The 22,500-nt window shown below is 46.2% G+C and overlaps 3 protein-coding genes and 1 long non-coding RNA gene across 6 annotated transcripts in view; 1 reads left to right on the top strand and 3 right to left on the bottom strand.

The window, feature by feature from the left end:
* The window catches only part of LOC121694086, a 17,706-nt gene extending 7,906 nt beyond the window's left edge, over positions 1-9,800 (bottom strand). Inside the window, exons 1-2 of the long non-coding RNA XR_006025661.1 lie at positions 9,601-9,800; positions 3,172-3,175 (exon numbers count right to left, since the gene is read on the bottom strand). This is a non-coding gene — a long non-coding RNA (uncharacterized LOC121694086). The remainder of the gene's footprint in view (positions 1-3,171; positions 3,176-9,600) is intronic.
* Positions 1-22,500, bottom strand: part of tenm2 (teneurin transmembrane protein 2) — a 230,263-nt gene that overhangs the window by 159,652 nt on the left and 48,111 nt on the right.
* Positions 19,698-20,982, top strand: LOC121694081. Its single transcript, XM_042074019.1, has 5 exons — positions 19,698-19,869; positions 19,951-20,199; positions 20,309-20,477; positions 20,571-20,719; positions 20,813-20,982. Exons 1-5 carry the CDS (start codon positions 19,716-19,718, stop codon positions 20,980-20,982), a joined length of 891 nt encoding a protein of 296 aa, XP_041929953.1. The 5' UTR covers positions 19,698-19,715.
* LOC121694082 (P2X purinoceptor 7-like) overlaps positions 20,761-22,500 on the bottom strand; it is a 2,103-nt gene continuing 363 nt past the window's right edge. The window contains exons 2-5 of one of the 3 annotated variants that reach the window (XR_006025660.1): positions 22,254-22,323; positions 21,558-21,712; positions 21,298-21,342; positions 20,761-21,128 (exon numbers count right to left, since the gene is read on the bottom strand). Coding sequence is in view for 2 of the 3 variants with exons in the window: in XM_042074020.1 (XP_041929954.1) it covers positions 20,972-21,128; positions 21,558-21,712; positions 22,254-22,323 (382 nt within the window). In the remaining variant the exon portion in view is untranslated. The remainder of the gene's footprint in view (positions 21,129-21,297; positions 21,343-21,557; positions 21,713-22,253; positions 22,324-22,500) is intronic. The other 2 variants (XM_042074020.1, XM_042074021.1) reach the window with 2 other exon arrangements.

A 22,500-nucleotide genomic window follows, 5' to 3' on the forward strand; every position in this document is an offset into this window, starting at 1 on the left:
ATTTACTAATCTATCCCTTTAACCCAACACTGGATACCCCCTCTCTCTCTCTCTCACACCCACCCTCTCCCTCCCTCTATCTATCTCTCTCCCCCTTCCTCAAAGAGGGAGAAAAGAGACAGAGATGCATTCCGATGACTGGCCTATCAATCACCGCCCTGTGGCGAATCAGGCGCCCGGCTTGCCCACCCAGCTGGAGCTCTGCGGCCAATTAGGCGGGGTCTCATGGCCAGCCAATCCGGTGAGAGCAGTTTACTGGATGCTAATATGGACTGATTGATGAGGGCATCTCTCAAGGGATGGAGTGGTTCTAGCCTGGCCTCAATGAGCATAGTCACACACGCACACACACACACACACACACACGCACACACACACACGTACACACACACACGTACACACACACACACACAAAACACAAATGCACTTTATGTTCCCATTCTGTAGCATGAACCACATTTGCACACATGCACTGATGCACATACGTAGGTGTGATACGATACAGAGACAGAGCCAAGTGGGATTCACTACTGTGATTCTATTTGACAATATGACACCCTCTCTCTCTCTCTCTCACACACACACACACACTCACACACACACACACACACACACACACACACACACACACACACACACACAATCATACACAAATTGGTATATCTACTCTCAATTTCTATCTCCCACCCTCTCCCATCCAATGCACCCCCCACACACATGCACTCACACACATTCAATAGGTTCTTAAACCTCTAACACACTTATCCGCAATTACCTTTAATTTTATTTTCCAGCCTCCCCACTCTACCACACAAAGAAACCTGCATAATTTCTATTTGGTCCCAATTACACCGGCTCCCCTTCCTGTGTCAGCCGTTGGTAATGAAATGCCGGATCCATATATTAAGGCCGGGGTAAACAGCTCCTGAGGTGGGATAATAAGTGAAGATGCTCTTTAAAGGAAAGTAAGGTGCATTGATTTGATCCTTCCTGCAGATAAACCTCCCACCGCTGCGGAGAATAGCAAGGGGGTGTAGGCAGTGTGTGTGTGTGTGTGTGTGTGGGTGTGTGTGTGTGTGTGTGTCTGTGTGTGTCTGTGTGTGTGTAGATGTAAGAGAGGCGTACGTGTGTAGGTGTAGGACAAGACCATGTATGAGTGCTCATGTAAGAGATTTGTTCTGAGGCGGTGTAAGACAAAGAGATGGCATATCTGTGCATTTGTGACTCAATTCATATGGATTTATGGGTATCTGACGTTTATGTTTTCTAAAGCTCACAGCTCTTTCTATGCATGTGTGTATGTGTGTGTGGGTGTGGGTATCTATCAATGTGTCTCATGTCATAAAGACACAGAATTGTAGTTGAATGTTTCAGGCTCAAACACATCAAACGCATTCTCTTTGCTACTGTCTGTCAGAGAAAAGAAGGAGAGGAAAGGAGAGGAGAGCAGGGGAGAAGGCCGAGAGGTGAGGAACAAGAGGAGTCTTCTTCTTTCAAGCTTTACAGGGTTGTGTGATGTTTCTTTTCATTCCATCTCTCTCTCTCTCATTCTCTTTCTGTCTGTCTCTCTCTCAAAGTGGTTAGAAAGTGTTGGAAAAAGGCAAAGTTCAGATGAAACATTTGAAAAAAGTCAAATGAAAACCAAGTGGACATAAGCGATAACTATATAGGGATAGGCGTGTGTGTTTGTGTGTGAGTGTGTGCGTGTGCGTGTGCGTGTGTGTGTGTGTGTGTGTGTGTGTGTCTGTGTACATGTGTAGGCATGCTCTAGAAAAGAGGGCCATCAGCATGACTACTCTGTGTGTGTGTGTGTGTGTGTCCTTGTGACAGAGGGGGAACACTCTCTCTCTCCTTCTCTCAAATGTGCACACACACACACACACACGTGTGTGCACACACACACACACACACTAGGGGTGGGCGATATAGACAAAAAATAATATCTCAATATTTTTTGTGATTTTGACGATAACGATAACTAGTCGATATCCTTTAAAAAAAAATGTTAAAGTCTGAGTTACTTTACAGCTCATTATTTATGAATAGCATCATTACAATAATAACCAATAACCTAACCTGTGACTTTTTAACCAAATCAACCAATGCATTGTCACTCTATGACACATTTCCAATTCTGCCACTTGTGTGTGTGGCAATGACATGGTCTAGCCAGCTACATTAGAGATGAATAGGCAGTTTCCCAAGAGAAAATCTGAAGCTGAAGTTCCTTTCAAACCTTTACATAGGATTCACTGTAAAACTAAGCAGACCAACAGAGTACATCTCAGTTATTTCCTTCGATGTTTTGTTTAAGAGCAATCATGTAGGCTCGCATTCCAAGTTACAGAATAGAAACGAATGCGTTAGCTTATGGCTAATGTATATGAGAAATCCCATAGAGATGCTAACGGTTAGCATAATCAGTAAACGTAGATATTTAGAGCGAACTTCAGTCCATTTACAAAAAGAGTTACATGAGAATAGTTCTTTGTTTACAACTGACTATTAAAATACTCAAAGGCTAATGTTTTCTCTCCATATAATACCGTGTAGGAAAAACGTGACTGTCAATGCTACTTGTACAGAAGTAGCCGCATAGGCTACTCTCGCTGCACAAAATAAACATTAGGCCTGCGTGTGACAACGTTGTGACCCACTAGTGATCACGTGACACTTGCTCTGCTGCAGCCAGGGGCTTCTCCCGCATACACCTCCTGGGAATGTATGAGTCTTCAATGCATGATTGAGTGTTTTTTCCCCCATAAGTCATTTAAATACACGATAATGTCAATTTGCACATCGTTAAAACAACAATCACGATATTATCGCAGACGATATATATCGCCCACCCCTAACACACACACACACACACACACACTCCAGTTCCATACGGCCCCCTTGCAACATTCAACAACTCCACCCTCATGCCAAAATCTCAAAGTGTGTCCTCTCAGAGTTAAGGTGTTCCACCAGCCCCTTGCCTCCTCCATTGGTACAGATGCATGTTCAGCTCCCTTACTGACAGTGACAATGGAAATCAGTTTAGCAGCAACAAAGACAAACAAACAAACAATGCACACGAGAGAGAACAAACAAGAGCAATAAAATAGACACTTGCTTGGAAGAGTGCACGTTTTCTACCGGCACGAGACAAGCTTTGAGGTCACGGACAGACCTGTTGTTTTGCTGCCATGGCTTCGTCTTCATCGATGCCTTCATCTTTGTCATATGGAAGAATTGAGTACACGTGAGTGAGTGTGTGCCTGTTGACAGGGGGTTGTTTTTTGATGCCCTAATTCTTCTAAAAGTAAGTACACACCAGGCTCTTGTACAGGGTTATTGTTCGGCTGTCATAGCTAGTGCACCTGCCCGTGCCTTTGCGCTGGGTGGCAAAGCTTCTCTTTCTAGGGCTGTTTTGGGGCGCTGTTTTGGGGTGCTGTTTTGGGGTGCTGTTTTGGGGCGCTGTTCTGGGGTGCTGCTTTGGGGTGCTGTGAAGACTTGCTGTGGTGCATGCTGTGGTGTTGCGGGGCAGTCTGGCTTTGAGAAAGGCTTTTTTGTAAAAGGCTTTGGTCATTTACAGAGAGGAGTAGTGGTGATAGGACTAGGGATGGTATGTGTGTGTGTGTGTGTGTGTGTGTGTGTGTGTGTGTGTGTCTTAATACTGTGATACTTTGTGTGTGTGTGTGTGTGCGCATGTGTGTGGTATGTGTCTGTGTGTGTATGTGTGTGTCTGTGTCTGTATGTATGTGTATGTGTGTGTCTGTATGTGTGTATGTGTGCGTGCGCGCGTGTGTGTGCGTGTATATGCATGTGCGTGCGTGTGCTTGCGTGTGCGTGTGTGTGTGCATGTGTGTGTGTGTGTGAAAGAAAGAGATGGGCTTAAGGGATGGGGTGTCTTCAAATGAGTGGGAGCCATGATAGAGGAGCCCAAACTATCTGCCCCCCGTTGGTAGCTGTGGTCATGCAAGGTTTAGCAGATGGAGGGAATTTTGATTAGATGCGTTTATCAAAGCCAGCCCTTCTAATGAGCAGCCAGAGAGACATATGAGCTTTGCAGCCAAGGCCTGCCTTAGTGTTCTCTGTGGTAAACACACACACACACGTGCACACACACACACACACACATACAGTACACACACACACACACACACATGCTCTCTTTCAAAGGGCAAAATTGGGGTGGGTGCTGTACTTTTTATTTTCTATCTGATGTAGGTCTTCCAAACACACACACACACACACATACACACACACCTAAGGACATATATGCCAGCTACACACACACAGAAACAGAGTGAGAGAGAGAAAGTTTGGCCACACAGGCGTCTGCAGAACCCATCCCAGTTGCCATGGAGAATCAGGCGCTCAGGAGAGACGGACTGATGAAGGGGACGATCCATCCACACACAGAGAGTACTGAGGGTGTGTATGTGTGTGTGTGTGTGTGTGTGTGTGTGTGTATCCATCCACACACAGAGAGTACTGAGGGTGTGTGTGTGTGTGTGTGTGTGTGTGTGTGTGTGTGTGTGTGTGTGTCCATCCACACACAGAGAGTACTGAGGGTGTGTGTGTGTGTGTGTGTGTGTGTGTGTGTGTGTGTGTGGGTGTGTGTGTGTGTGTATCCATCCACACACAGAGAGTACTGAGGGTGTGTGTGTGTGTGTGTGTGTGTGTGTGTGTGTGTGTGTGTGTCCATCCACACACAGAGAGTACTGAGGGTGTGTGTGTGTGTGTGTGTGTGTGTGTGTCCATCCACACACAAAGAGTACTGAGGGTGTGTGTGTGAGTGTGTGTGTGTGTGTGTGTGTGTGTGTGTGTGTCCATCCACACACAAAGAGTAGTGAGTGTGTGTGTGTGTGTGTGTGTGTGTGTGTGTGTGTCCATCCACACACAAAGAGTACTGAGGGTGTGTGTGTTTGTGTGTGTGTGTGTGTGTGTCCATCCACACACAGAGAGTACTGAGGGTGTGTGTGTGTGTGTGTGTGTGTGTGTGTGTGTGTGTGTGTGTGTGTGTGTGTCCATCCACACACAGAGAGTACTGAGGGTATGTATGTGTGTGTTTGTGTGTGTGTGTCCATCCACACACAGAGAGTACCGAGGGTGCGTATGTGTGTGTGAGTGTGTGTCCATCCACACACAGAGAGCACTGAGCGGAGAGGGACATCTCACAGTCCAGACTCTCTGCCAGGTAACCCCGCTCCTGGCCTCACAAACTCAAGGGCCAGCTTTTTAAAAAATAGATAGCCGGAGGTCATCCAAAGGACCCGGGACATAGCCTTGGAGCTCAGGACATCTCCAGTTTACACAGGATGATGGTGGAGAGTATTAATTGTATAGGACAAAGAAGCAGACAAGGTAAAGTGGACCAAACACAATTGGTCTATGGGGAATACGTGATGCACTTGAGACCAAGTGCTCCATGGAGCAACAGTGCAACAATTGCACTGTTGCACTGTTGCACTTACTCTTGCACTGTTGCACTGTTGGACTAATGTTGGACTACTTTTTGCACCTTCACCATGACACTCACTCTCTTGAGCACCTTGCCAGGCACACATAACTAAGGACTATGGTTGGACTACTGTTTGCACCTTCACCATGACACTCACTCCCTTGCTTATACCCACATTGCTGTATCTCTAATTTCTTTCTTTTGTGTTACTAGGCTACGGTGTTATTTGTAACACTAGCTTTGGCAACACTGTACTCAAACAGTCATGCTAACAAAGCAACACTGTACTCAAACAGTCATGCTAACAAAGCAACACTGTACTCAAACAGTCATGCTAACAAAGCAACACTGTACTCAAACAGTCATGCTAATAAAGCAACACTGTAATCAAACAGTCATGCTAATAAAGCACCTTTGTGTAATAAAGCACCGGTGTGTGCATGTGTCTACATCTCCTTTGATTTCCCCTCGTTCTTCCTTTCACTTTCTGGCCTCTGGTTTAGTTTTAGCTGACCGACACTCGAGAGACTCAATTGGTGTTCTATATAACCCCTGCAAGACTAGATGCCCTTGTCCATACCTCCCAGAGCAGTTTAAACCACACACACACACACACACACACACACACACACACACACACACACACACACACACACTCTCTCTCTCTCACACACACACACACACACACACACACACACACACACACACACACACTCTCTCTCACACACACACACACACACACACACACACACACACACACACACACACACAAACACACACACACACACTCTCTCTCACACACACACACACACACACACACACACACACACACACACACACACACACACACACATGCCTGAGCACACAGTCATTCCCTTCTCTGCCAAAAACCCAAACAGATGGCTGGTCTTTGCAGAACTAAATGAGAAAAGAAAAATGGGTGTTAATGAGAGTCTGTGTGTGTGTGTGTGTGTATGTGTGTGTGTGTGTGTGTGTGTGTGTGTGTGTGTGTGTCTGTGTGTGTGTGTGTGTGTATATGTGTGTGTGTGTGTGTGTGTGTGTGTGTGTGTGTGTGTATGTGTGAGAGAGCATTTACAGTATATGAGCAAGTGTATATTTGAGAGTGAGTGAGTGAGTGTGTGAGTGAGTCAAAGAGACATCGAAAGCATTAGGAGCATCAGTGGCAGCGAGTTCATAGCATGTGACATTGCTGAATTAAAATGTTGGCTTCCCCGGAACATTCTGTACCTCCCAGGAGAGCTTTGAACCTCTGGCGTGCCGCGGCCTCTGCCTCTCTGTTCTCCCACAGCCATTAAGGCTCTACCTCCGTAGCCATGGACATCTGTCCCAGCTCCACATCCGCCACAGAGCCTCTGCAAAGTGGCTTCCAGCCCGCCACCTATTCTCCTCCTCCTCCTCACCACCAACACCCCCACCAGCAGCGGGGCCTCTTCTCCCCCTCACCGGGACAAAAACAACAACCCCGAACGCCGTCGCCGTGGCAACCAGGGCCTAAAAACCTCTCAAACAATTTCTTAATGACTCCGATTAAATGGCTCCCTGGAACTAACCATGGGCCACTTCAACCGGTAACAAGCAGTCTTAGCAGAAGGGGCGAAGACATTTTTATATCTTTCCAAAAAAAGAGGGTAGGGCTTTAATGGATGTCTCCAGCTAACTCAAGGCACCAACCCTGACTGTTCCGGAACTTGCCGGCTGCAGATGTCCATTTTTGTACTTGTTTGTGAGCAGCGGCCATTTTCTTTTAAGCAGCTGATATAAGAAAAGGAAGTAGAGGAGGCTGGAGGGGGGGGGGGGGAGCAGAAGAAGGTGACTGATTTCATCACGTTATGAGGTGGCAGTTATTTTGCGTGGGTCAGGAGGTGTTAAGAGGGCAATCTGACGCAAAGTCATTCATTTTTAATGGACGGCAGAGTGACTCATTGATTGGAAGAAAGGTGAGTGGACCAACCCCATTGATCTAGAGCGCAGGAGGGGTGGGGGTGACGTGTGGCACCACCTATTGATCCCGTCTAAAGGAATGTGGACTAAACCATTGATTTGGGGCTGGGGGGGAGCATTGATTTTGGGTAAGCAGTGAAGTGGGTGAAGACTTTGATTTGAAACAGAACTGAACCTGCAGTGTGTGTGTGTGTGTGTGTGTGTGTGTGTTTCCACAGTGACATGCTCCATCGATTTACAATAAGATTGACTCGAGTGGGGGCATTGATTGTGGAGAGAGGTGCCCAGGGAGGGAAAGACTCATGTGAGCGGTTGCGAGTGGTGATTGATCCGGATGGCCACGGGGTTAAGTGTCGCTTTTAAAGTGGAAGGCTGGAATGAGAAAGCCAAGGGCCAACCACTGCACTAAAGGCACCGGAGGCTGGCTTCACTGTGGGCTGTAGTAGCATGCTCACAGGGACAGGTACTAGACACAGACAGTGGGGTGGGTATGTCCGTGTGTGTGCGTGTGTGTGTGTGTGAGAGAGAGAGAGAGAGAGAGAGAAACTGCACAATGTGCTTTAAGTGCTGCTGGTATACCTATGGGGAGCTGAGGAGTAGCTCTCTCACACAGCTGTCAACTTCCTGCTGCGAGAATATTTACCCAGCATGCACCACTCTAGGGGGTCTGGTTTGTTCAAATGACAGGCACAGGTGAGAGAATAGCAGCACAGGTTCCTGTGGAACAGAGGTGTGAAGAGTCGAACAGCACCCAGAGTAGCATTTCAATTTGTTTCAATGTTCAATACACAGTCCATCCGCACAACATAAGCATCCATGTAGACCTGCCCTTCTCAGCAAAACTACACATTTATTGAAATTCCTGAGCAGAAAAAAAGCTCCCCACTATGCCAAGTTTATTTAGATATAAGACCATGTCAAAACACATTCTATATTTAGCTGGTCTGGTTTATGCGTAACCAACTGCCTCACAATGAACAAAAAGGGATTCAGATCTGTGTTTCAATCTTTATTTTTGGTGCCGTCAAACTGTTTTTTTGTATTAGTAGCTGTTGTTTTTCTCAAGCGACAAGACAGTCCTGTTAGATGGTCCATTGATTAAGACAAACTGTGGCTCAAATGGGTCCATCGACAGACCCACGTCACCTTTTCTGCTGAACAGTGTGTTTTTGATCAATTCCGCGTTTCATCTAAAATCCAAGCCATCGACGGGAACATGTGGTCTGTGCTCTCTGTGTGCAAACGAACCACTGTGGCTTCTGCAGGACCCACAGTCTGGGTGAGACTCAACACTCGTACTGCAGGCCTGAAATAGGACCCACAGTCTAGGGCTACGTCTACACGAAACCAACGGGTGTATTTCCTCTTACTGCTTTCACACCTTTAACAAAACCGGTAAAGAAAAAACTTGTGTGCACACACAGAGGTGAAGAGGCTAAAAATGCTGTAGTGCGTATGTCAGACCAGTCGATGGCGCCGGGCCGTGCAGAGGCTTCACATGTAATTTGAGTAGACGACAAAACATCGTTGAAACAGTTTGTTAAGCAGTCGCATGAAATAAGGAGACCACAGACAATTCGGTTTTCAGTTCAACTGATAAAACTAATAAAGTTCATTTTCAAGGTATGTGACTGCTATGTGGAATTTCAAATGCTTACGTATTGCATTAGGTCTGAGCACCACTGGAGAAAACATTAACATTCGTTAGTCATAGGTTGTAGTAGGCTAATATTATAGTAGTGCTTCTAAATTAGCCACAAAAGGCTGATACATTGTACACATAAATCATGACGGGAAAGAAAAAACATTTTAATATGATAAACAAATGGTTTGGTTTGTTCTGACAAGCAGTGTGTCAGGTCGAGTGCGGTGGCTGAGTTGAGGGGTGGAGCTATGTGGTCATAAAATTGCCGGCTGTACCGTCTACACAGCAAAAGTTAGCCGGCGGTTTCAAAAAATCCCACTTTGGAACCCGGTTAAAAAAAATACCGGTTACAGCCTCCTAAAATGCCGGCATCGTGTAGACGGGCCCTAAGTGAGACTCAACGCTCGTACCGCAGGCCTGAAATAGGATCCACAGTCTAAGTGAGACTCAACACCCATACCGCAGGCCTGAAATAGGATTTACATTTACATTTACATAAAGGCCTGAAATAGGATTTATATTTACATTTACATAAGGTAACTAAGGGCTAGTCCACCCATACCAAACCGATCTTTTTTTCCTCTGTCTTCCCTGGAACCGTATCAAGAATATTTGCGTCCAAACGGATCCATCTCCACACGACTCAACGCGTTACTTCATATCCTAGGCCTATAGGTGGCATTGTTTCTCTTACAGAAATTGACCAAAGCTTGCGTGTTGTAGGCTACACAAACAGACAGAATAGGCTAGGATGAAAATGGCTAGTGCAAGGAAACCAGAATTGTTTGTGTGGACTGATAGTAAACTGCCAACTGTAGTCAACTGTAAAACTAATAAACTTCATTTTTACAGTTTGTGAAGGGTGCAGTCCCGTCCTTTATTTGGCTAACGCAGGTACAAATAATCTCCTTTACTTTCTTTGGTTGTAGGATAGTCCGCGATTCACATTAGTTTTGGCTATCACCGCAAATGCATAGGCTACTAAACGCTAGGTCTACCCAAGTTAGGCTATTCTTTCGCCACATTTATAATATTGCTATACCTTCGTTAGTAACAGTCAATACTTTTGCCTGCATCAAATCGCGCATTCGCATTTAGTGCGCATCTACCATAGGCTTAACATGAGTTACGCGTCTTTGTATGCTCATATCTGACTTCACTAGACTATGAATGCATTTATTTATGTTGTAAGACATGTAAAATAAATGAATGACACCGGCACTACACACAAATTAATTTAAACTTACACCGCACTTCCCTAATAAGTTCTGACTAGTTCTCTCGCGTCACCGACGATAGCTAGAAATGCATCAAGAAAACACAGGGAAAACACTGTTCAGTCCACCAAGTCATGATAATGATCTTCTCTAATGAAGTCATGAGAATGAGAGCTGCGCAGCACCAGTTGTGATATTTATCCTACTGAGTGTAATTGTAGGTAATGTCATGTATGAAAACTAGTATTGTTAGGCAATACTATAAGTGTCAAGTCCAGGGCAGCTGAGGTGTGGTGATGACATCATCAATACGCAGGTATGCGGTTTCGCCGTCCAAACGAACTCACAAGGGCTACGGTTTCAGATTTTTCCACCCTGGGACCAGGTTTCAAAATGTGCGGTTTCGGGCAGTGCGTTTACAGGATTCGTTTGGACGATCGGCCAAGACGAAGCAAAACCGGTGCGTTTAACCCAAAAAGTGTCTCTGTGTGGATGGGGCCTAAAGCTGTACACAGAGTCTCCTCCATCACACAACCTTTGAGTTCAGTTTCTGCACCATCAAGAACAGTCATTATTCTGGAAAACAAGATAAAGGTGTAAAGGTGACAAAAAGCACACCTTTGTGTTGTTCCCTCCTAGCTCTTCCCCTGACACAAGCCAACACACGCCCATGACCCTGGGCATACACACACAAACACAAACACAAACACACACACACACACACACACACACACACACACACACACACACCCCTGGGCACCTATTATCGAAGAACAGGAAGAGATCTTTCCATAGAGCATCCACAAGTCTCACACATCACTGAATCCAATTAGCTAACGATTAGCCTATTGACTCCAAATGATAGTTTTAGATTAACCCGAGGCGCTGGCCTTTAGAAGGGGTCAGACGTGCGTGAAGGACGGTGTACGGACCGAGGAAGGGTGAGTGTCTTAGGGTCGGACAGAAGGGAGCTTCTCATGGCTGTGGGTGTATGAGAGGGGAGTATGTGGCATGAGCTTGGAGCTTGGTTGCTCGTGTGTGTGTGAGGAGGTTGGAAGAAGTGCTCGCGTGTGTGTGTGAGGAGCTGGGTTGCCCGGCTGGCGGGCAGACACGGACATGCCCAGCCGGAAGGCTGTCAGACCGATGCCTGCTGAGCTCGCGCCAAGGCGAGGAAGCAGCGACGCCAATCGATGCGACCGCGCGCCGCACCGATCAATCCGGATTAGGCCACTGGCGGGAGGTCCCTCCCTTTGCCTGCACCGACAGGATGCCACCAGCAGGGGGCCAAATTGAGAGAATCAGACACAGGAGGCGAAAGTGGTGGGGGGTATAGGATGACACACCAGGACTAGAAACAGGGGGGGTGAGAGACACGCGCAGGCTGAGTGCTGATGAGATTGCAAAGCCTGGCAGAAAGGCCTGCCGGGGCTTTATCTGTTGACTTACAGCCACCCCCACCCCCACCCCCACCCCCACCACCACCACCCTCTCTACTCCGTTAGTAGCTCAGGACAGGCAGTGGCTGCTGGAAGATAACTCCACCAGTGTGGGCACTGAAGGGAGACGGAGGGGGTGGGGGTGGATGGTTAGTGGCACTAGTGGGAGAGAGGGGGGCGGATTGAGGCTTAGGAGCCCAGGACAGGGGGCGTCCGGGGGGGTACCGGGGATGGTGGAAGGGCTGCTGAGGCCTTAATATCATCTCAGGGCCATGCAGCAGGCCAGGCAGCCAGGGGGACAAGGCAGGGAGAGAACTGGGGGTACAGGGGTGGAGGGTGGAGGTTGGTTGTGTTTGGATGGGGAACAGGGTGGGGAGGCTCTTGTGTGTGTGTGTGTGTGTGTGGGGGGGGGGGGGGGGGGGGGGGATCTGGAAGACTAGAGGGGGTCTGATGATGAGGAGCGTGCTGCTGAATTCGGTCGGAGTGTGTAGCGAGGTGGGCTATGAATGAAGGGATGAAGCAGCAGGATCCTGAGAACAGGATGGAGGAGGAGGAGGAGGAGGAGGAGGAAGAGGAGGGAGAGTGAGGAAGGAGAGAGCGTGAGGACAGAGGAGAGCACAAGGAGAGGGGAGAAGAGGAAGAGGAGGGTAGCGGGGGTTAAGCTCACTACCAGGCGCATCTGCCAGCGTGTCAGGCGCAGCGGTGAAACAGACTGATCCACTTATGCCCACCCGCCATGCCCACCAGGGGGCCACAGCGAGCCGGAGCCTCAGCTGCAGCGCGCGGCGCCCGTGGAGGTGGGCAACCCACCGTGCCCAGCTGGATGCCAGGGGATTATCTGCTCACTCCGAGATGGGTGAAGAATAGCAATCACCGTCGCGGAAAAAAAAAACTTCTGCTATCAGTCTCTCACTCCTTTCTCTTTGTCTCTATTTCTCTTTCTCTCTCTCTGTGTTTCTCTCATTTTCTTTCTCTCTCTGTGTTTCTCTCTCTTTCTTTCTCTCTCTCTGTTTCTCTTTCTTTCTCTCTGTGTGTTTCTCTCTTTCTTTCTCTCTCACGGTTTCTCTCTCTCTTTCTCTCTCTCTCTGTGTTTCTTTCTTTCTCTCTCACTGTTTCTCTCTCTCTATTTCTCTCTCTCTCTCTCTGTGTTTCTCTCTTTCTCTTTTTTCTCTCTATATGTGTTTCTCTCAGTCTCTCTCCTTTTCCTGAGTTACAGGGGAGAAAAGCCTTGTTTCTGTAAAACTCTGGACCAATCAGATGCAGGCATCCACAGTTGCCTGTTCTGGTTGGATTCAATATTTTTTGAAGAGCTCAATCCCAGGAGCAATTACAGTATTTAACTTGGAGAGACTTTCTCAGAGGACACTGAATGTTATTATTTTTTAAATCGATGTTAGTTTGGTAACAGGACAACACTATGAATGAAATCCAGCACAGGTACTCCTCACGCAGATCAATGAGTGTTTTTTGGCATACTCAGATGGCATCTAATCACACTTGTTGGCAACACTGAGTGAGATTGTAAACAGTCAAAACACTCTGCAGCACTCAAGACTGCTTATCACACACACACACACACACACACACACACACACACACACACACACACACACAGACACACAGACACACACAAACACACACACACACACACAGACACAGACACACACAGACACACACACACACACACACACACACACACACACACACACGCCTTGAAGAGACTCTGCCTGGACTCTTCTTATCTCAGAATCAGCATGCCTAGCGGTGCCTTGCTGGAGAAGCCGGATTAATTAAAACTCCAAGGGCTCCGAGGCAAGGACGACTCCGAAGGGGTCGCGGGACTCGCCAGACGACCACGGTGTTGGGTCCAGAGGAGACCAAGATCAGAGTGAGGGGTGGGGGGGGGGGGAGGGAGAGAGAGGGGAGAAAGAGAGAGAGAGAGAGGGAAGGAGAGAGAGAGAGGGGAGAAAGAGAGAGAGAGAGAGAGGGAAGGAGAGGGGGGGGGGAAGGGGGAGGAAAGAATGGAGCGAGAAAAGAGAAGAATGAATAGAGACAGGGAGACGGAAGTGGGAGAGGACGCCATGTGCCATAAAATGGGAAGTGGGAAGTGGGAGAGGACAGCCATGTGCCATAAAATGGGAAGTGGGAAGTGGGAGAGGACAGCCATATGCCATAAAATGGGACGTGGGAGAGGACAGCCATGTGCCATAAGTGGGAAGTGGGAGAGGACAGCCATGTGCCATAAGTGGGAAGTGGGAAGTGGGAGAGGACAGCCATGTGCCAAAAAATGGAAAGTGGGAGAGGACAGCCATATGCCATAAAATGGGAAGTGGGAAGTGGGAGAGGACAGCCATGTGCCATAAAATGGGAAGTGGGAAGTGGGAGAGGACAGCCATATGCCATAAAATGGGAAGTGGGAGAGGACGCCATGTGCCATAAAATGGGAAGTGGGAAGTGGGAGAGGACAGCCATGTGCCATAAAATGGGAAGTGGGAAGTGGGAGAGGACAGCCATGTGCCATAAAATGACGCTGAACTCGCACTAAAATGAGTAGATGAAGTCAGTGCTCCAGTTGGCAGGTCCTCAGACAAAACGCAAACTGCTCATTCCACAAAAATAGTGCAATCTGTTCTAATTTGGTGAATGGGAGTATCGGCAGGGTGCTCAAATTCATTATGCATTATTGAGAACCATGCTCTGTCACTCTATGTGAACTGACGACACGCCACTTTCAAACGCTAACGCGGCAGTAAAGGTACATTTCTGCTCAAACCATGGCATCCGCTGTAAGGCATTAGGTCTATTGCACCACAGCCCGTGTTCATTCCAAAGCCATCACTAAAGAGCTCATCTTGGAGCAGGATGATTCCTTGGGAGCTGGCGTCCATTTTGGACTAAGGCCCGTCCGTGTAAATCCCCTTCCTCTGGGCGGTAGACGGGTCTGGATGCTCTGGATCTCGACCAATCAGAGTGAATGCTCTGGATGGCGACCAATCAGAGGAAGTTGTAATTACACGCTGTTGTGTGCTCTGGGCTCAGTGGCGGAGCCCACCCAGGGCCTGAGAAGCTGCCCCATCTTAGAGGGCGCCGAGTGTGTGTGTGTGTGTGCCATGTGGCCAGTGTGAATATATGCGCGCACACACACACACACACACACAACTCGTACAAACACACACACACACACACACACACACACACACGTGCTCGTACAAACACATAGGGGCACACACACACACACACACACACACACACACACACACACACACACACACAAACACACACACACACACACACACCCTCGTCTTCGTGGCTCTGGCCTGTATGCTGCGCGGGTAGCCAACAGCAGGGCCTGTGTGATTAATGAGAGGCATGTGGATGAATTAACGCTGGGGGATCGGGGAGAGGAAGGCTCCCAAGACGCCTGCTGTCAGCTGGGGACGGAGATCTAGGAAAAGCCCGTCTGGGTTATGGAGCGCTGCCCACACAAGCACACAGAGAGGGATGGGGGCCAGGCAGAGGAGGACACACACACGCACGCGCACACGCACGCACACGCACACGCACACGCACACACACACCACACACACACTTAAAATTAGAAGAAGCACACTATTGAATATATTACACACACACACTCACAAAGAGTCACACACATCACACACAAATACACACACACACACACACACACACACACACAAACACACACAACAGTCAAACACATACAGTAAGCTTTCAGCATAAAGACCTATTAAATTGTCCCAATGTAAACATCAACCCAAGGACTCTGGCATGGCTTCACCCGCCCTCTCATTAGACGACGTCGAAGCACAGTACCCCTCACACAAACACATCCAGCCCCACACACTCAAGAACACCCCCTTTTTTTTTTTGGGGGGGGGGGCGACTGGTATCCCTCCGAGTTTCAGAAGGAACAGATGAAATGTGTTGCACTGGGAGAACGGAGAGAGCAAGAAAAACAAGCTCTCGCTCTTATCGATTCTTCGCCTCGTTGTCAAAAACGCGCCGCACAAATGAAGCTGTCACTGAGGATCCATTCATAATTGGGAGAAAACAGCAGCCTGTGCCGCAGAGGTAATTGTTCCAATAATTGTACAATGCCTATGATAAATGGCCTGCAAACACAGGCTTAGCCAAAACACGCCGGCTAACAAGCTCGGTGGCTGTGTAAGAGGAAGTGTGATTAATGAAGTCTGTAATGTGCTGGTTTGGGATGAAACGGGGAAAGACAGGAAGAATGAAAGAGGGTTTCTCTTTTATTTCATTCCATGACTTAATCTGTCACTGGAGACGGAGGGATAGAGAGTCAGAGGGGGGAAAGTTAAAGAGAGAGAGAGATGAGAAGAGAAAGAGAGAGAAATAGACAATCACTCATGCTTGAGGGAAACAAAGTGACAAAGTGTGTCCACATCACTCTGATGTTGATACTCCACGTGCTGTATGTGTGTGTGTGTGTGTGTGTGTGTGTGAGAGGGACGTCTGTGTGTGAGAGGGACCGATCTAACCACTGTCCGGCCATTACAAGTGTACAGCACCCCCCAGGGTGATACAAAAGCAGCCACTGGACACCGCGGACATCAGCTACGTGCTGAGGTTACCGCTCTCTCTCTCTCTCTCTCTCTCTCTCTCTTTGTGTGTGTGTGTGTGTGTGTGTGTGTGTGTGTGTGTGTGTGTGTGTGTGTGTGTGTGTGTGTGTGTGTGTGCGCGCTTGTTTGTGTGCGTGTGTGTGCGTGTGTGTTTGTGTGCTGATGGGTGTGAATAGTAAGTGCAGGTGTGTGCATTTTTGTATAGCATGTCACTAGTATTTCATGGGTGAATGGCAGACACAAACATGAAAAAAAGTCACTAGAAGTCATTGTCCATTGCTTTCAGTACCCAGTCCTCATCACTCGCATAATTCCACTGCCCTATGAAACTTCCCCAAGGACAACTGAGAACAAAGTCTCTCTCTCTCTCTCGCTGGCTGTAGCTTGATGAGCACGTACTGTAGGTGGATCTCTATTGTCGCCAGAACATTCCTCCAGTGCAATATCAACACACAAGTAGCCTAATAAAGGCCTCAGGTAATGCAATCAGTGAAACCAATCATGGTTGGCGTTTTGTCGTGCTCACCATGGTACCTTGCGTGACGTTTTATGAAAGACGGGGTATATGTAAGAAGGGGTGGGTTAACGCAGACGTCGGCGACGCCTGGACAAGGACAAATGCGCAGCCCTTTGGAAACGCATCCGGTAATTGGAAGCAAATGAGAACTTCAGAGGACAACTAAGTGGAGCATTAGGTGTTAACTCCACGCCCGGGGAAAATGCAAAAAAGGTTTAAAGGGGTGCTATTATGCTTTTTCGTTTTTTCCTTGTCCTATCGTGGATTACATAGCTTTTTGTGTATGTAAATGGTCGGCAAAGACACAATATCAAAAGTAACCACTAGGGGGGAGTAAATGAATATCGCAAAGACAGACTACTGAGCTGCCTAGAAACGCCTCGATGCGAATTTCAGCCGTTGCTTTATTTTAGTTCCGGTACGAGGTGACGTAACCTCGTACTTTTGCTGGGAGTAAATGGGACAGCGTCATCAGATGATTTCACAGTCAGTCTAGAACAGTTCGATTTCGCGTTTCTCAGCAAGTAAAGTTTCGGTTAGCAATGGGTAGAAGGTGTTTTCTTCGTTGTGAAGGGACGTCTCCCTTGTATGCTTTGCCAAAGGCAGAGCCTACACATACCTGTTGGCTAGAGTTTATTTTTAACTCTATTCCCCCAACTTTACCGACCATTTTTCTGTGTCCCCGTCACTTCACGGATGGCTGCTTCAGCAACCTGCGTTTGTTCAGCACAGGATTTGCGAAGCTGCTTGCTCTGAGGGAAGATGCTGTTCCAACTTTGTGTGGCCCTATGGGTGAAGATGTCGCTCGACATGTAAGTAAACCTTTTTTGATATTAACAAAAGTTGTTGTGTGTAAGGTTGACGTTAGTTGGGTAATTAACCCTACAAGCTTGCGAGCGGAGATAGCTAACTGCTAGTGCTAGAGGCTGACTAAGTTCGTGGTCTGAGCTGAGCAAAGGTGTAATTACAGTAGCTTAAAAGCAAGCTCAGTGGTATAATTAAACCAATGTGTAGCAGTTAGCTCTGATAGTGAGGCTACCATGTTGAAGTAGAGCGAAGTAGTAGTCTGTAGTCTTGACGCAAGGCTGATTAATTTGTCACTGGTGTTATTTGTAGCCTAACGTTATAAGTTAACGTTAGTTTTCGCGGGGGATCTCAAACAAATTCTAAACGGTAACAGAGTCCGTCTACGGACAATTAACGTCAGCTATGTGAGGGATACTATTTGGTTGAATGGTTATAGTTTTTGTTTCAGATGTTAACTGTTAGGTTGTATAAAATTATTTTCGTAACAGATTTTGGTGTTATAATTACAGGACTCCAGTGCCCCATATAGCCCCTTCCAGCACGTCGGACGTCAGACCGACTCTCCTCAGCTTATTTCGGCGGGAACCCAGACAAGTAACACCGTGGGAATGCATTCTGTGGGAGTACAAAGTGCGCCATTGAAGACGACTTCAGTCGGCACACAGTTGTCCATGGGATCGCTGAAAACGGCACACATGAGAAGCAAAGGTATTGTGTGATGTAGTTGTTAACCAAGGTCTACTCTGTATTATATCTTCAGTACCCAGGACAAAATCATCAGCTGAATTATTTTTTATTTTCTAATAAGATGTGTCTATATTATTCGTAGGTATCCAGACAAAGCTGCCTCTTCTCAGTGTAGGCACTGGAATAATTTCTGGTATAGACTCACCACTGGCGTCTACACCAATAAAGGGCCCAGGCTGTCGACCTAGCAAGAGACCACGGCTTGAGTTGGAGGACGAGGAGGAGAGCGACTCCTCAAATGAATTTCATAAGGAGCCTCTGGACTCGACTTACAACCCTGGAGATTCTGTACTTACAGAGGAATCTGACATCTCGTAAGTTTTTAGCATTGGCTACTGTTTAGTATTGGCTGTACTAAAAGCAGTATTGGCTACTGTTTTCAGTATATGGTTACCAGCGATACAACATTGCTAATATTCTAGAAAACATATTTAAAAGCTAATATTATGTTGTGTTTCTAATCTGTTAGGTTTGAGACACAGTCCACACATGATGAGGAAAAGTATATTGTTTTTGAAAGCTGCCTCAAACAGCTGTTTGAAAACTGTCCAGTGTGTAAGAAGGGCTGTAATCTCCAACGACGAAGGATGGGAACCTATGTGGCTTTCACTCAGCGATGTCCACACTGCAGTTACTTCAGAGAGTGGGAGAGTCAGCCCATGGTTGGAAGTACCCCTGTCGGCAACCTACAACTTTCTGCGGCTACCTACTTTACAGGGACCTCCTTCATCCAACTGGAAAAGGTAAGCATTTTACCATTTCAAACATGTGAATCTTTCTAGTGATGAACTAAACTGGTCTAAAACGCCTCTTATTTGTCTTTTCTTTAAAGCTGTGCAAGGCCATGCAACTCCAGATATTTCAGTATGACACCTTCAGAAGGCATGCAAGGAATTACATGGAACCGGCTATTGTTCACAAGTGGAAGATGGATCAGCAGAGTCATTTCCAGCATCAATTGCACCTTGGTGGGGTGGTTGCAGTAGGAGGAGACATGAGGGCTGATTCTCCAGGTTTGTAGAAATTTGAAATATTCTGGCAACTAAATTATTAGTTTGCATTCTGAATCATATGACATCCCTTGATGGTGTGCTGAAAAGCTTTACACACTCTGTAATACATTATTTTAGGGCACTCCGCAAAGTTTGGCAGCTACACTCTAATGAATCTGGAGAGCAACACCATTATGGACATCCAACTTGTTCAGGTATGTTTCTCTCTTTGGATTTGTTTGAATTTGAATCTTAAAAGTGTGTGATTTTGTCTAATGTTTTTTGTTTGTAATGACCATTCACTACCAGAGAAATGAAGTAGGTGGCAGCTATCATATGGAGAAGGAAGGACTGAAAAGATGCCTAGATCATCTGGAGTCGAATGGATTGAAGGTGGATTACATTGTGACAGACCGTCATCCACAGATCCAGAAATTTCTGAGGGAACGCAGCGTAACTCAGTTCTATGACGTTTGGCCCTTTGAGAAAGGTAAAGTGTTTTCCTAATTCATATCCTAAACTTTGAAGTTAGCAATTAACAGATTGTATAATCAGTGTGTGTGGTAAACAGGTTTGTCCAAGAAACTTGAGAAAGCTTCGCACAATGAAGACTGTGATGTTCTGAAGAAGTGGCTACAGAGCATCAAAAACCATGTCTACTGGTGTGCCACGTCATCAAGCACTGGACCAGAAAAGGTGGCAAAATGGACATCACTGCTAAACCACCTACAAAATGTTCATGTTCATGAAGACCCCCTTTTCCCCAAATGTCTGCATCCCGACCACGTCTCAAGGGACCCTAGCAAATGGTTACAACCTGGTATGTGCCAAATTATCTTTGCTCAGAAAATCAAGTATTACATTTTTCCAGTCTTTTGTTGTGATGCAGGGGGGTTGATATTTCACCACGTGTTCTTATTTTACTGAAGGATCAGTTGCACTTCACAAAGCTGAGAAAATACTGCTCAACAAGAGAGTCCTGAAGGATGTAGAGAAACTCAGCCACCATCACCAGACCTCATCGCTAGAGTCCTTCCACAGCCTGATACTACGTTTTGCACCAAAGAATGTAGTCCCCTTCATGGGAATGTTGTGCAGGTAATACACAATGTCATTATTTTAAAAGTGACTGATTGAGATGACTGTCAGTCATTCTATGTATTTAATAATTTTGCTGTGTTGTTACCATAGGTTGTATCTAGCAGCAATGCACCACAATGAAAATGCTATGCGGGAGCAAGCCACAACATCTACAGGACAGGCCGTTTTCAAGGTTGTTTTTCCAAAGGCGAAGAGGGGGGAAGGCATTGTGAAGCCCGTGAAAACAAATCCAACCTTCAGTAAGTTTGTTAAAGAGTTTCTTTAAATACAGCCACAACAGTTTACAGATTGTTATGGATACATTTATTGGATTTGAATGCTATATCTTCCAGACTATGTACGTGAACTCATGAGGCTGCTCATGCAGGAAGTTTTTGAGGACCCTACATCTTTTGCAGAGGAATTGAAGACCATCCCCATCCCTCCAGACCTCTCAGCAGAATTCCCGAAAACTCCAAAGGCTGAGCTGGTTGCCCGTCACGTCTCCCGCTTCAATCAATAGGTGGTCTGAAGCCTATGTAATCACCAGACGGGAACTGCTGCCGTATCCGCTGCACCACACATGACGGGATGATGACCCGACGACTAGGTCCTAAGTAGCCCCAGCACCAGCTTACAAAGCTGCGATAGGCAAGATGCCTCAAACGCCTGAAGGGACAAGGCACAGTTCTCTGTTCAACTGTTTTCAAATGAAGAGTTTGGTTCCAAAACGCTACATCGACCATTTTAAAGAACTTTGATAAATAATTATTATTTTTTTACAATTTGTTTTGCAAGTAATTTCAGTAGAACTGTAATTGGGCATTAATTGATTTACCTTTACTCAATCAAAACAACAAAACAGCAAGTTGATTGATATTATCTGAAATACACAATTGAATAACATGACTTTTTAATGTTTTTAAAAATGGAGATATAGCATTTTGAAACCAAACTCTTCAAATATTACCTCAAAGGTTCATACTCTATGGAAGAAGCTATGCACTATTGTCATCAATGTTTACATGCATACAAATTACATAAGAATAATGCTTTTGTTTTGTTTAGTAAGAGCTTATTACAGCCAAAGTAACTTACTCTTCTTCTGTTCTGTGCCTAACAGGTCCGTAATCATATTTGTAAATGTTGTAGATATTTTGCAGACTGTATGGGTTTAGACACACAGGTTCTAGGCCTGGATGTTCTGTCATGCACATTATGGGTATTGGCACTTGGCTCATTCGTCTTACTACCTAATAAAGAAAATAAGACAAGAACTACTACTGTGTAACAAGTGACCTTGGCATCATCATTGTTCAGAGTGCTACATGACTGCATGGACAATATTGATTCAGGAAGCCACATGGTTTCTTGTCAGACTTTTATTTACAAAAAAAAGTTATCACTGATTTAGTTTTTTTTATTACATAACAATGATTTATAATACAGTATGCAGCTGGCTGAGACTACAGTGAACTGGTGAGATTACTCGTTTACCATTACATATTAATTATAAAAATGTATCATTGATTAGTTTTTTTACATAACAATGATTATAATACAGTATGCACCTGGCTGAGACTACAATGAACTGGTGAGATCACTCGTTTACCATTACAAGTGTAATGCTGATGCTTTATGCTAGAGATGTCATAAACATGCGTAGCCTAGTTCACTAGTAGGCCTAAGCTACTCATCTAAAGGGGATGTTATGCTAGGACATTAGGTCAGTCCATAGAAATAAACACCAAACCGTGTAGTAGCCTAGCATAAAGTTACAGTTATCAGTTTTACCTTTGTGATTTCTCTGCAGCAGACGTTCTCCACTTCACTAGGCATAGTGGCACAATTCCCACAAGTGCACCTAAGTAACAAAGATGTTATAAGTTATAGAACTAACTATTTTTGGCAGACAAAAGCAGTTCACTTATATTCCATGTCAGGCAGGCAAATAAAGCTTGTTAGTACGAGTAGCCTACTAGCCTCGGGCTAAATTAGACGCTAGGCTATAGAGATACATTTCGTAAATCAGGTGTGGATA

The sequence above is a fragment of the Alosa sapidissima genome, chromosome 20 (assembly GCF_018492685.1).
Source record: "Alosa sapidissima isolate fAloSap1 chromosome 20, fAloSap1.pri, whole genome shotgun sequence".
Classification (NCBI taxonomy): Eukaryota; Metazoa; Chordata; class Actinopteri; order Clupeiformes; family Clupeidae; genus Alosa; species Alosa sapidissima.